This window comes from Colias eurytheme, chromosome 21, assembly GCF_061535395.1.
Source record: "Colias eurytheme isolate Ceu_HAF_F1 chromosome 21, ilColEury1 Martin Lab GWU primary, whole genome shotgun sequence".
Classification (NCBI taxonomy): Eukaryota; Metazoa; Arthropoda; class Insecta; order Lepidoptera; family Pieridae; genus Colias; species Colias eurytheme.
The window spans coordinates 5,500,025-5,514,719 of record NC_143000.1 but is presented as its reverse complement, the minus strand read 5'-3'; the positions used below and the strand labels follow the sequence as shown (position 1 = coordinate 5,514,719).

The following is a 14,695-nucleotide window of genomic DNA, read 5'->3' as shown; positions in this document are numbered from 1 at the left end:
TTAAATTATGTAAATATTCTGTGAGCGGCTCGCCGACGAGTTGTCGACGTAAGCGAAAAACATGGCGCTCGGCTATCTCAGAACGCTGTGGTTCTAGGTGTTGTCTCACGAGGTCAACGAGCTCTTCAAACGACTTTGATTCGGGATGCTCCGGCGAACATAAATCGCACATTAGTGCATATGTTGTCTCTCCCACAACAGTAATTAGTAATGGCACTTGCAATTCATTTCTGATTTCGTTCAACAATAAGAATTGTCTCACCCGGCGAATATATGCTGGCCATTGTTTGGAGTTAACATCAAACGGCTCCAATTTCCCTATAGGCATGTTCACAACACTTTACTCACGTCACGCGTAGTTCCGACTCGTCGCCAATGGAACGTCAATGAAACAACGAGTGTGGAGTCTGACTGGTTTATTAAAAACTGTTAGAACTACCGACAGTGAATTATTACCAAACCACCCTCCACACACGACACACCGCGCGCCATCTATTGGGATGATTAACAACCATCTCAACCAATATGAAACACTTTTCAGCGAATACAATATTGTAACGATGGAGCACGACCTTTTTTGTTGAAATTGATATTTATTGTTTTTATGGCATTCAAATGCTTTTTTTTTTTTTTTTTTTTTTTAAAAGGCACCCGTCATCACAGGGTGTTCGCGCCACCTCTGGAATATTGTCCAGAGACATTATTTTCATTTTTTATTTGTTTACAAATACATAATTTTCAGCCACATAATAAATTAAAAATAAAATTATTACTAAATTAAAAATATTACAAATACAAAGTCAAAGATATTAAAATACTGGGTAAATAAAATAAATGCTACAAAATTGAAACTATCCTAATACTAATATCACAGAATCACATCACACGCCATTGTTACGCTTATTGACTACTTCTACAATATATTTACAATATTTAAAGAAAGTATCCCTACACTTGTCCCCCAGGGCGGAAGGCAGATTCTCACCCGTCATCGCCATGCCCAATTTTTGCTCAATAGCATATCTATTGCTTGCAAAAATCGGGCACTCGAGTAACAGGTGAGGAACCGTCTCCTCTACTCCGGGCTGACATAGACACGACGGATTCTCCTTCAGCTTGAATCTGTTCAAGTAGAACTCAAATGCTTCAAAGAATTCAAATGCTTTATAAATATAAATTTATAAAGAATAGAAAAAATTCGATCACGAGGCGGGACTCGAACCCGCATCCTTTCGCGCCATTCCGGGGCGGATGCCTGACCAATTCAGCCACTCGTGACCCGCCAGAGCAATCGAATTTATTCTATTCTTTCAGTTTTATGTGTCTAAGGGACACACCGCGCGCCATCTATTGGGATGATTAACAACCATCTCAACCAATATGAAACACTTTTCAGCGAATACAATATTGTAACGATGGAGCACGACCTTTTTTGTTGAAATTGATATTTATTGTTTTTATGGCATTCAAATGCTTTATAAATATAAATTTATAAAGAATAGAAAAAATGCGATCACGAAGTGGGACTCGAACCCGCATCTTTTCGCGCCATTCCGGGGCGGATGCCTGACCATTTCAGCCACTCGTGACCCGCCAGAGCAATCGAATTTATTCTATTCTTTCAGTTTTATACTACTAGACTTAGTGTGTCCCTTAGACACATATCAAATTCTGATATTTTCCTCAGCGCCAGCACCCCGTCGTTCGACTCGCTCGTCGACAGGCTCCCGCAGCAGCATGGCGGAACAGTTCATGGCGAACGATTCAGCTGATGAAACAGAACTGCATACTATTGTATATGATAATGATTTTGTAAGTATAAAAATATATTTTTGTATATTTATTCATGATTATGTCAGATTTTTTTTTAAATAAGCCTAATCTAATAAACTTTATTTTCCTGTCTCAATTCGTGCTTCAGAGGATTGTCAATTTCGTTAGTTTATCTACGTTCAATAATAATAGTCATATTTTCGTTATGCCATTTTATAAGAAAAATATAATTTAATTCAATTTACAAATTTCAAATGCCCTGAAATAATTTATATTTATATATTTAATATAATTTTATATATATTTTTACATATTTCAGCAACAATCCTTACTAAATGAAACAGAGAATGATAGCAAAAGAGTAAGCAAGTCCAACATTACGATACCAGAAACACCGAGTGAAGGGTAAATATTATATTTAAATTAAATCTAAAACCTACTTAAATCTATACTATATAATATTATAAAGTTGAAGAGTTTGTTTGTTTGTTTGAACGCGCTGATCTCGGAAACTACTGGTTCGATTTGAAAAATTTTTCGGTTTTTATCGAGGAAGGCTATAAGGCTATACATATATCATCTCGCTAAGACCAACAGGAGCGGAGAAATGCGGGTAAAACCTCGGGGCACATCTAGTCATAAATGAAAGAACCTACTGAAGTTTATTATAAATCACCCAATCTCTTATAATTTTTAATTAGCAGAAACTGAAACATGCAGCTTATTTGCTTAATAGTTACCTTTATATTTTAGCAGCTGTACAAACTTACAATATAATTTTGTTTTTACAGATCGGATTCTGAACCAGAACCAATAATTCCAAAAGGGAAAGGAAAACGTACAAATAAGAAATAATTTTAGCATATTAAATTATCTTTATTTTCATAATACCTCTTTTATTACTAATAACTTATAAGTAACCTTTTAATTACTTATACATAACTGTGGTTCAATACTTTCCCGTAAAAGTAACCCAATACTCAAATACTTGTACTTAATTTTTAATTGAACGCTTTAAATTTTATTTTGTGGGGTTAACATTGGACCACATGTTTAATAACAGTTTTGTACTAAATCTAAAAAAAATAATCGATACATGTCATGCCCTTTTCTTGCGTGCATAATTCATCTATTTTAATAAATTTTTCATAATGATCATCTAATTGGCATACTTATATGATTTAAATAACTTTATATAATTAATAAATATAATAGTTTTCTTATCAGATTCACAATTAAATATTAAATACTTATATTTATTCTACATATAAATCGGCATTTTATCTAGAAATTTGATGATTAACGTGATTAACCCGATTGTGTCGGTACCAATCTTGCGGTTTGTATGAGTTTTGCCAATTCTTATTCCACGACCACGGTCTGTCGTCCCACTTACGCCACCTGGTGATTAAAATACAACTTGAATTAGTATGCTCATAATTCATTTTAGTTTTAAAATCGTTTTATCGGAGTTGGAATTTAGTCAACTTTTTGGGTTAAAATAAGTAATTTTGTACATTTATTAAAGGTATATTCATTGTACATGTCTTACTTATTTTTGGACTAAATGGCGGCCGGTAATAAAAAATCTAATTGTAAAAAAAAAAATATTTGGATGCTATGTTATTTTTAACTGCCATACAGATATGGACATTATAAAGATGGTGTTTTAAGTGAAGATTCACTAATCGTCGAAAGCCAATTATTTAGCTAATGTTATCTCACCTGTCATCATTATTAATAGCTCCTCCCTTAGTAACATTATCATTGCCATATCTATTCTTGAACCTCTGATGCCTTGTGATAACGAATTCTGCTCCTCGCTCCCCGATCATGATTGCGGGAGCGGCTGTGTTCGCTGAGGGTACTGTTGGCATTATAGATGCGTCAACTACTCGCAGACCTGGATACAAAATAATGTAAAATGAGTTATTCTATTGTAAACTTCCTTTATATTTCTGGTTAGATTCTGAATAATAATTATTTTTTTTTTTAATAGTAGGCGCGATTATTTGCGGTCGTTTCAATGTAAAAGAGGGTGTTACACTCATAGTCACGAAACATATTGGATAATAATCAACATTAAGGAGATCGATTTTATCAAGCTATATAAATAGTAAAGATCTAAGAATTCACAATTCTTCGTTTTATACAACCGAAACGAAACCTAGTCTACGATATCTATTTAAGAAATTTCTCATTTTACATGATATTATTACATTCAGTACTTTCATATTACCTTCAACACCATACACACTAAGCGAAGGATCAACAACTGCCATAGGATCGTCATTAGAGCCCATCTTGCAAGTGCCCACTTGATGGTTTTCTGGAGCAGTGCGTTGTTGTGCCAAGCATCTGAAGAAATCGTCTGTGGGGTTCAAACCGCCACCAGGACATTCCTGCCCGTATCCTTCGGTTGGTTGCATGCCGTATTTTTCGCGGAGAATCTAAGTGAAAGATTTAAAAGTATGTGACCGTTCTTTGTACCTATAGATAAATCTTAGATAAATCAAAAAGGGAAATCTTGACATCTAATTTTACTTAGGTGAGTGCAATATTTTTATTAATTATCGAATTTTTTGCAATATTTTCGATATAGAGAGTTTTGTTATGAACTTCAATTACGGTAATTAACAAAATATAATAAAATATCTACAAAATTAACAAAAAAACAAATATACCGTAGTATTAGCCAGACGATATGCTGTTCTCGCAGCTTCTATAAGCACATTAAGCTCGTGTTCATTGTAGAAATAGTTGGGCTGCATCAGAGGAGGTTGAGTCGGGTCCACTGACTGCAGCGTGAGGTAGCCTCGACTGCGTGGTTGTAGGGCTACTGCTGATATTCTGCAATAAAAAAATATTACACATATTATAGCATACAAACATTCAAACCATTTCATCTATACCTATAGGTTTATAAAGGTTGATTGGTTCAAAAATTATTTGTAGCATATAATAACTATTTCGCATTTTATTGTGTTAAATTGAATTTTGCATATCATTTTCATATCTATGTAAAGATTTCAGTCCATAGAGCATTAAATTGTTGAAAAATTGATTAACAACACTGAACTGGTTTCTAACAAAACAAAACTTTAGTACGCTCACCTACATTGATTTTATTTCCTAAATTTGCACTGCATGCAGCATGACAAATAATCGCATTCATATATCGTCCCATAAGATCTATCTTCTCTTGCTATTAAACTGTTTTCGAAGATCACACACACACAATCTCTACTAAAAATAATTAAAAATCCTTACTGATTTTATAGTTCAGTATAGACATAACATAATATTACACTTACGATATCCTCCTCTTATTGGCGATCTGCTCCGGTTTCGCCACGTTCCCGTCACCGCAGGACGCGTGGTAGCCGCTAAAGAAGTACTGGATGTCAGGATGGCGCCCGCCCGCTGACGAGAGGCGGGAGTTTATCATGCCCGTTAGCTGAACCAAAATAGCATGAAGTATTATAGTATGTCAACTAAATAACGTGCCAGAACATACCTAAATATAATGTTGGTATCTATAACATTCAGGTATATTTTATAGTTTTATAGTAATTTATTAGCCTGCTGTAAGTTGTCATGACATCAAGAATATCATGTTGATATTTTAACCCAATTTTATAAACAAAAAAGTCTGCCCAGTGATGTCCTGTTTAATTGCGGTCGGTATTCCTTTCCACGTCTTTCTTAATTATCCTTCATGCAAGTCTATTTTACATTATATAGTGAATAAAAGTCGTTAATTTACCTGAGACAAACCAGTTCCTGAAAGCGGTCCTTTTCTCTCCAACATATACTCCATAGCACTTTCCCATGACAGCTCTGGAATATCTGGTTCCTTCGTCAAAGTAAAGTCCAGCGTTACTCCAACATGATTATGAAGATTCTGACCAACTCCAGGAAGGTCCACGATAACAGGTATGTTGAACTTGTCCAACGTTTGTCGAGGTCCTATGCCAGATAGCATGAGTATTTGTGGCGAATTCATGGTGCCAGCTGATAAGATAACCTAGAAAGAAATGGAGCTGAAAGTAATACGACATTGACCTGGGTTGGTTGCATGCGGGTATATGTGATAAATTTAGACTGAACGGTAAAGAAATGTTGCGTTTTTTATGAATGTTTCAGTATGAATTTTTTATTTCGGATGGGACAAAAAAGCTTAGCCACTCCTATCCTCCTAAGCTAATAGAATAATATTTCTATTTTTTCACATAAAATAGAGGTACTTAACCATATCATGCTAAAATATGTTATATTATTACACATTAGTAGATAGGTGATTTATAAATTACCTCTTTCGTGACACCAATAACCTTAGTCTCTCCATTCTTAACATACTCCACTCCTGTGACTCGCTTCGTGCCGGGATCTATGGTAACCCTCGACACCAGTGCATTTAGCATGACATCAAGATTTTGCCGATACGCTGCTGGTCGGAGGTATGCGCGAGCCGTACTGTATCTAGTTCCATTGCTACAATAATTCAAATATATTTTATTTTTCTATAAATTATTTCTCTAAAAGGCCATTAAAATTATTTTTATTTGAGTAGGTACATTGTCATTCAAATTAGAATCAATTTACTTATTAAAACGTAACGTTTAAAAACATTAGGTCATTATATTTCTAAGTATATTATATGCGATTTTATCTAGGTACCTATAGAAGTTGCACACCACCATATAAGTAGTTATGATCCTGACTGGACTCTGAACACATAAATACACTTATACCTATTCAATTAGTCTGTCGATTCTTATAAAATACTTACTCATTAAAGGCTTGTGCGATGGTAAATCCGGTGGTAGTTTCCCCGTTCAAATCTCCAGTTGGTGGATAACCTAATTCAATAGCAGCCGATACCACATCGTGAGCGAAGCGAGGTGCATAGCGGAACTGCAAATAAAGACATAGATAATAATTATATAATGTACATCCGATTCATTTTTTCATATAGGTTGCCCAGTGGCCAGTAACCTAACCAGGGAAACATTGGCTTATACAAATTCGAAGTACCTTGTAGAAGATCTCTTAACTTATAAACAATGGTCATTTTCTGCCCCAGAATTGACTCCCATTGATGATTGACCCGACGAAAAAAGATACCATACGATATAACATATAAGATAAAATAAGATATAAGTTAGTTACCTTATCTATAAAATGTATTTGGTAGTTTCTACTCCTTGAAGCTACACTTTTTCCTGTTTTGCGGCGATTAATAATATCAAACAATATAAAATATTGAAAGTGTGCTATGAAATTTATGATCACATAAAAACGACAATGACCATTTATTAATGTATTTTATCACCAAAGTAATGAGGATTCAAGTTCTAGATGTTTTTGGAACGACCGGTTTGTTCAAATTTCTCGTAGCTTTCACAATCCTTTAACATTGTTATTGAATTTTAAAACTTGTTTATTTAATTTTGTTTGTAAACATAAGCATAATTTCATCGTACAATACTTTCTTACCTATCATATAACTGATATACCTAATATACCTATACGAAACTATTCCATATACTATACATATTTCGAAATATATCCTCGCTATTCTTAATAATGAAACTATAAAACGTTATTCATTTGATAAAGTTCATTTTAGAAGCTTTACCTTTGTAGAGCATGAGATAGTAGGTATTGGATGTTAATATCTGATATACATTTTAACAAATGCTTATCTAAAGTATTAAGCCACCAATAAGTAAATGTTATAATCGTTCTGGTGTATTCGTAAGTTCCTCTATATTTACTAAATTACATTTAATATGGGCGAACCAATATCAGATGATTACCCTTTGCACGGGAAGTGGCCCGCCAGTATTATGGTACTGTCCGGACACTCCAGATCCTATTTCCTTATTATCTTCGCTCTTGAGGAAGTAAGGCATTACTTCGAACCACGACCAACCAGTCGCGCCGTTGACCGCCCAACCGTCGTAGTCCGCTGCATGACCACGCATGTACATCATGCCGTTGACTACTGAACATCCTCCTACAATATGGAATTCATATTCATTATATTGGTATACAAATTCAAACATTTATTTATTTATACAGAAAAATTTAGAAAAATTTACCACCGATTCGGAAAGCAGTTTCTACGGAGAAAAACCGGCAAGATACTCCATAGTTGCTCTTTTAAAATCATAATAATGTAACATTTAACATGTTGTGTTTACGCTGCTCTTCTAATGTTATAACGTGAAAGCTTACGAAGTTGGATGCATCCTTTCAAGCAAGAAACACTGTCAATGACTGATTTTGATGATGATGATTGATGATGAGGATTTTGATGATAGGTTAGTACCTATCATCAATAGGTAAATAATGCATGACCTATTATAGGTACTTACTGCTTAGCACTTGTGTAGCTTATGTAACAAAAAACTTAAAACTATGGAATGATTTGCTTTGCCTGTGGTTTTTTCCATGGGTGAAACCGCACAGCGCCCTTTTTTATAAGGTACATTTTTTGCGATCTGTTTTCTAAAGTAACGCATATTGTTGTATATTTATTAATGATCATAAATCGTGATTATAAGTATGTTATTCTTAAATGCTGAAATGTTCAATATAGTAAATAATGAAATCCCAAAATTACCTAACATTTTCCCTCTATGCCAAGAGCACCTCCCACCATTAGATAGACAGGCTTTTTCTTGCGGTTCCGTATAATAATTCCAATCAGTATCATTTCGACTCCAATAAGCTGTGACCCACGCTGGCACTGACGATTGAGAGGGTTCATCACCACCGGCTTCTATTAGCAAAACCTTTAAAACATGATTTTATAATTAATTAATTGGTGTTTGGAATCAATGGTCAAAGAAGAACAAAATCTATTTTAGTGGCAATGATTTTCCGCGTAATTATTGTGCTATTATCAATCTTATAATAGCAAAATAAATTATAATAAAGTCTATAAAACATAAAACCACATTACACTTGAAATATTACACGTTTTTATGGCACAGGAATCTACGAGATGCATCATAGGTATGGTAAATAGTTGGAAATTTTAGATGAATTTCTTACAACAAAAATATATAGAGTTGGTAAGAACTGTTACGAAAATTAAGAATAAATTATTAACAATAACTAGATATTCCTTAAAAAAGCAGATTTTCTTCATACAGCTGGATATATCACAGGTGTTGGTGTAGGTATAACTAACAATAAACGGATCTACGCGTTAAATTGTTATGGATGATTAATTGGCTTTGTCCGCGTCTAAAGCTATTTTTAGTCAATACATACTTACCTGTCTAACTAACCTATGTCAGAAAATGCCCTAAGAATCCGTGATCTTAGATACCTAGTTTCATCAGTAATTTACAGCAATCTTATAATTATTTCTCAATCGTATAATAATTAAACTCTCCACAACAACTGCATAGTATTAACATTTACCTATTGCATATATACAAGCAGTACAAACCTTCCATTGCGGATTTTCCGATAATCTAGCCGCCACCACCGATCCAGAGGTACCACCGCCAACCACCACGAAGTCATAGCTGTCCTGCAACGTCTCTTTCTCTGGCACTCGGTTGCAAGGGTCCACAAGATCGCATCGACCATTGACGAATGACTCCAAAATGCTCATGAATAACAAGAATTGACTCCCGCAGGAACCGGCCATTGACGGCCCTATCTCTCGCAACGGACATGCACATGTCTGAAAAATTGTGTTTTGTGTAATTAGCTGAACAAATAAATAATTAGAATTTTACTTCTTAAATTAGGGGATGCAATTAGGTAAAATATTTAACTTTTCGTTGACTCTACAATAGATTTTTTTTACTGATAATATAGGTATAGTAATACATGTTTATTTTATTATTATACTAAAAAAATTGTGATAGTAATTTCTTATACATACTTCAATATAATATTTGAACGATTATACATACAAGTTATAGTAAAAACAATAAATATAATGCTATTTAAAATAGCCCAGTATTTGATAATCGAGAAGCAAACACTGACTGAACAAAGGAAGCGAAAGTGTTTGGGGATTTCGGAATTGCAAATGCTAGGTGACATAATTTATAATTATTATAGAGCCAACTATTCATTCTCTACGGGACAACTTACTTCCCCGATGCCAATCGAACCTATAATAAACGTTAGATAAAATATGTAGGTATAATCTATACCTATCTAATGATTAACCTAAATCATAGCAAAAATAAAAATAAATACTTCTAAATTTATGTAGAGCCGGATTTAACATTTTCGCCGCCCCTTGGTATAATATTGTAAGTAACACCGCAGTTTCGACTAAATTTCGCATGAATTTTATAATGTTCATATTATAGGCACTGTAACTTTTTTATTTATTGTATTAATAAAAATAAAAAGTATATATTCTTTGTCCCACTTAAATATTTGTGTTCTCGCTATTTACGATAATAATTAAGAATTTCCAATTTTTCTTCATCTCTATAAAAACGAGCGTGCCGAGCACACGTGACCGAAGTGAAACTTTTTTGGCAAGATTCAAAGATTCCAAAATCGTCGCCTTATTCCATGACGTGATGGTATTGTCATGACGCGGCCTTAAAATTTTATTCTCAACGCGCCTTTCTAATTTCACTTCAAAAAATACATTTACAAAAGAGACCCCACGGTTTTAGTCTATATTATAAGCTTTATATCTTTATCCCTATAATATGAGTAAATACAAGGTGACCGATTTACTTCCTAGTATAAAATCAGGCCGCACAAATAGTACGTATCTCATTTCCCAGTTCAATAAAAAACTAAGTATAGGTATCTACCTAAATGATGCAAAAACTTAATGTTCAAAACCTTCAGACAAAACGTCTAATTCATTGAAATTAGAGACTAAAATAACGATTCATAATGTGCTTAACCAAAAAGGAACCTTCATGCGATTATCGTTTTAAATAACTACAAATTTTTAGTATGAAAATTAGGTAACAACGTAAGTACGGTCTACTTGCTGTATTCTGAAATATATTTTTATAATACTTTAAACGAAAAGCTCTTTATAAAATACAACACAGTTTAATCCCTTCAAAACACTATACATGCAGATAAAAAAGAAAATTAAGTTTAATTTTTATCATAATATTATTAAAATTATTATTTTTAAACCAATTATTATTAATATGTGCCAAGTTTGTATTATAATCTCGTTAAATTGACAGACACTTCGCAAAGAGCAATTATATAATTTTCTAAATAAAACTAGCAAGACGTAGCATCATTATTCTAGTAATCATTAATTAATTACTTAGGTACTCATATAACAACGAGTCATTTCATTTTAAATAATTATTTATATTTATTACATCTATTCTATGATACGAGTAGATACCTACTGAAATTAAATTACAAAAATAATAAATAGAAAGCATTTCACCCCCTATAAGATAGATTCATGAATGCGTTTGTATAAATCTTACTAACAAATAATTTATATAATAACAATTTTTATGATAGAGAATTTTAATTAATGTGTCTATAGTGTTAAATGTAAAAAAAGTTTAGTCTTGAATGCAAGTCGGTTAAATATACAAAAACGCGACACGCATGCAACAATTTATAGTTAATACAATGAGTTAATATGATTGTAATTACAGTGACAATAACAATGAAAAGTATTTGAGGAATGTGGTTGTGATTTCTTTTTTCTTCGAACTATTTCTAATTATTGTTTGACCTATTGTTTTGACCTACCCATTGATTACGGTCATAATTACATAGTAAACTACGTACATGCAATTTGTAGGTATATTAATCCCATTTTGCTGCTATATATATCGATATGTAAAAACTGGGTATCTCCGACCAAAATAGATTACCAGCCGTTTTTATTGAAGATTTTGGAGATTTTTTTTACTAAAATGGAAAAAAAATGTTTGAACTAATCGTATTGTTGTGGTTTTACTCTTATAGACGTAATTTCATCTCATACTAAATTCAAAAGCTTGGTTCCATATCATTTCTCACGAGAAAGTATAAGTTCTCTTTAATTCAATATTTTAATTTTGTAAGACAATTTTTAATATCACCATCATCATCAGCTAATATTTGTTCCTGCTGCAGGAGAATATGAACTACCTAGTTACTAATTTTAGAAAAATTGTGTAGATTTTTATGATCAAAAAGAGAATCTTACCTCCGCTGCTCTAATCATTGTTGCTGACATCTAGGTCTATAATGTATGATATACTGAAACAAAAAGTTAACCACCATTTATATATTACAAGCTTGATAACCCTAGATAGCGTATATAAAGCTATTTTGATATTTAAACGAAGCATTATTATATAACATGTATTGTATGATATAACACTAATTACATACGATATTACCATATAAGTAAAAATTAATATCTAATTGATTGAACTATTTCATTTTTCACATTGTTCATATGCCAAGACAATCAAAGCTAATTTATTATGTAAATTATGAACTTTTTATAATAAGCTCTTCATACGTAACATTTTTCACATATTATCGTAATTGTATGTAAGTACCATCTACTAAATAAAAATTAATAACTATTTTTACCAACGCACGCATTATGTGCATTGTGCATACTATGCATTTTTCTCTAGCCTGCCAATTTGAGATCGCACATTATGTTTTTTAACTTTATGTTGGGTACTTAATAATATCATTCAAATCACATTTTTTTCACAGTTCCTTGAAATACCCGTACACAGTAAGTATACATGTAGTACCGAACATCCTAGAGCCGCTTTTTAAAATGAGCTTTTGACGTAAAGAAAGCTTTCTTGTCAAGTTCGTCCTACATAAACCGATCCAAGTATCATTCAGAACACCACAAAACCAGTTGTTCAAGAGTTGACACTTGGGTCAAGAGTTTGTATTGATTTTTGCGAACGTGATCTTGAAGAAACGTGCAAGGAATAGTAACAGTGAAATGTTTTGTTAGGATTCGTCACGCGTGGCCAACTGTAGGCATCGATAGATGGTGCAGGTTGAATGGCTCCTCGAAAACCATGAAATTGCGCAGGCATCTCACAAAATATAACGGATTTTGGTTAGCTCATAGCCGCATTGATGTTTCATGTTGAATAATATAAGATATTTTTGCCATAGTTTGTTTCAGTAGTGGCATAAAACGGAACACTTATGGTGAGATTTCACTACCCATTTGTTCGCTATTTTCGTTTTCCTTTCGATCTTTGCATATAGGTATTAGAAACTAGCAGTGCCCGCAACTTTCAAATTATTTTCAGATTCAAATTTAAATTAAACCCTTCAAATTAATTATAGTCCATATGTAGCCGACGACATATATACATATCTATAATATAAAAATGAATCCCAAAATGTGTTGGTAAGCGCATAACTTGAGAACGGCTGAACCGATTTCGATAATTCTTTTTTTATTATATTCCTTCAAGTATGAGGATGGTTCTTATTTAGAGAAAACGTAAATATGTACCACGGGCGAAGCCGGGGCGGACCGCTAGTTACCTATACATATCTAACGAACAGTTTTATTAAAATCCGTCCATTAGATTTTGCGGGAAAACCCGGACAAGAGACAGACAGAAGAGACATATACTATATTATGTAAACAGTATAGATATTATACAAAAATGGGAAGTAAAATATGTATGCACAAATGTATGTTGCGTGTGAAACAATTAATTATTTAAATATGTAATACGTATTTAATAATTAAATATTTAAAATGTCTGGCAGCCGGCTCTACCTTGAACGTGATTCTAGACTGTCAATAAAAAAAAGTGTTATAGTCCGGGATACATCGCCCATTTTTGCAAGTGATTACTATCAAGCTAATTTTTCGTGAGTAGCTTTATTTTGATGAGATGCCCAATAATTTCATGTACAAAACTCTCGATTGTGGTAGCTACCAGAGGAAACAAGGATAAAATATTTTGATTTGATGGTTCTCAAATATTAATTACTAACTGAATGTTTTTTTTTTGTTCAATCTCAAGATAATTATCTAAATTATTCGAAAAAATATTTGTCCCACAAAATCTATGGTTTGATCAAAGAGTCCCCCTTTCCAATGTGTATCGATAACGAAGTCATCATAAATGATTACTAACCAGCAGTTTTATTTATTTTCACTTATTTAATACTTATATAATCCAACAGACATATTGTCCTACAAATTGCGTAATAAATATTTGAGAACCATCAAATCAAAATTTTTTATCCTTGTTACCTCTGTAAGCTACCACAATCGAGAGTTTCATACATTAAATTATTGGGCATCTCATCAAAATAAAGCTACTCACGAACAATTAGCTTGATAGTAATCACTTGCAAAAATGGGCGATGTATCCCGGACTATTATTAATAAAGTCAACAATTATATAATGTAAATAATGATATCAGGAAGAAATTTGAGACATACTTATGCGCCTTGAATAGCTTTGCGAATATTATACTTTTATTTTTGTTAACTATGTTGGTCATACTTAGTAATATTTTTATATTTACTGAACGTGGTTATTATTTCTAATGTGATTTAATATATTCTCATTTAATTTGCTATTTACATTTTTGTAATGCGAATTTTTAAGGTCGGTAATATTATAAAATTATTAACATGGCGTAGAAAGTGAAAATTAAAGGGAAAATGTTTATAACAATAATTATTTATGAATTTTCGTGGAAAAAAAACTACATTAAAAAATCTTTATAAACACTCATAAAAAATATTGAAGCTAGGTTCTTGAAGATAGTATCAATATAAAAAAAATATGCACGTACCTAAAATCACATAGATTATCACAGTATTTTATTTATTTTTGTTTATCCGCGGCGCCCGCGCCGGTACGCGTTCGAATGAAGACGCGCAAGCAACCACGACTGCTCGTGCGCAACTTAAAGTTTATATTGATGTGCC

At 32.8% G+C, this 14,695-nt stretch overlaps 2 protein-coding genes across 2 annotated transcripts in view; one reads left to right on the top strand and one right to left on the bottom strand.

Moving 5' to 3' along the window:
* Positions 1-2,661, top strand: part of Cap-G (Chromosome associated protein G) — a 19,863-nt gene extending 17,202 nt beyond the window's left edge. The window contains exons 26-28 of the mRNA XM_090114696.1: positions 1,688-1,812; positions 2,093-2,178; positions 2,565-2,661. Of these exons, the coding sequence (XP_089970822.1) occupies positions 1,688-1,812; positions 2,093-2,178; positions 2,565-2,628 (275 nt within the window). The 3' untranslated portion in view covers positions 2,629-2,661. The remainder of the gene's footprint in view (positions 1-1,687; positions 1,813-2,092; positions 2,179-2,564) is intronic.
* Positions 2,629-14,695, bottom strand: LOC149899133 (glucose dehydrogenase [FAD, quinone]-like). Its single transcript, XM_090114693.1, has 13 exons — positions 14,560-14,695; positions 11,954-12,006; positions 9,242-9,481; positions 8,405-8,576; positions 7,596-7,795; positions 6,566-6,690; positions 6,087-6,267; positions 5,540-5,800; positions 5,088-5,230; positions 4,458-4,623; positions 4,013-4,223; positions 3,499-3,676; positions 2,629-3,174 (listed from the first exon to the last, which is right to left on the bottom strand). Exons 2-13 carry the CDS (start codon positions 11,981-11,983, stop codon positions 3,054-3,056), a joined length of 2,028 nt encoding a protein of 675 aa, XP_089970819.1. The 5' UTR covers positions 11,984-12,006; positions 14,560-14,695; the 3' UTR covers positions 2,629-3,053.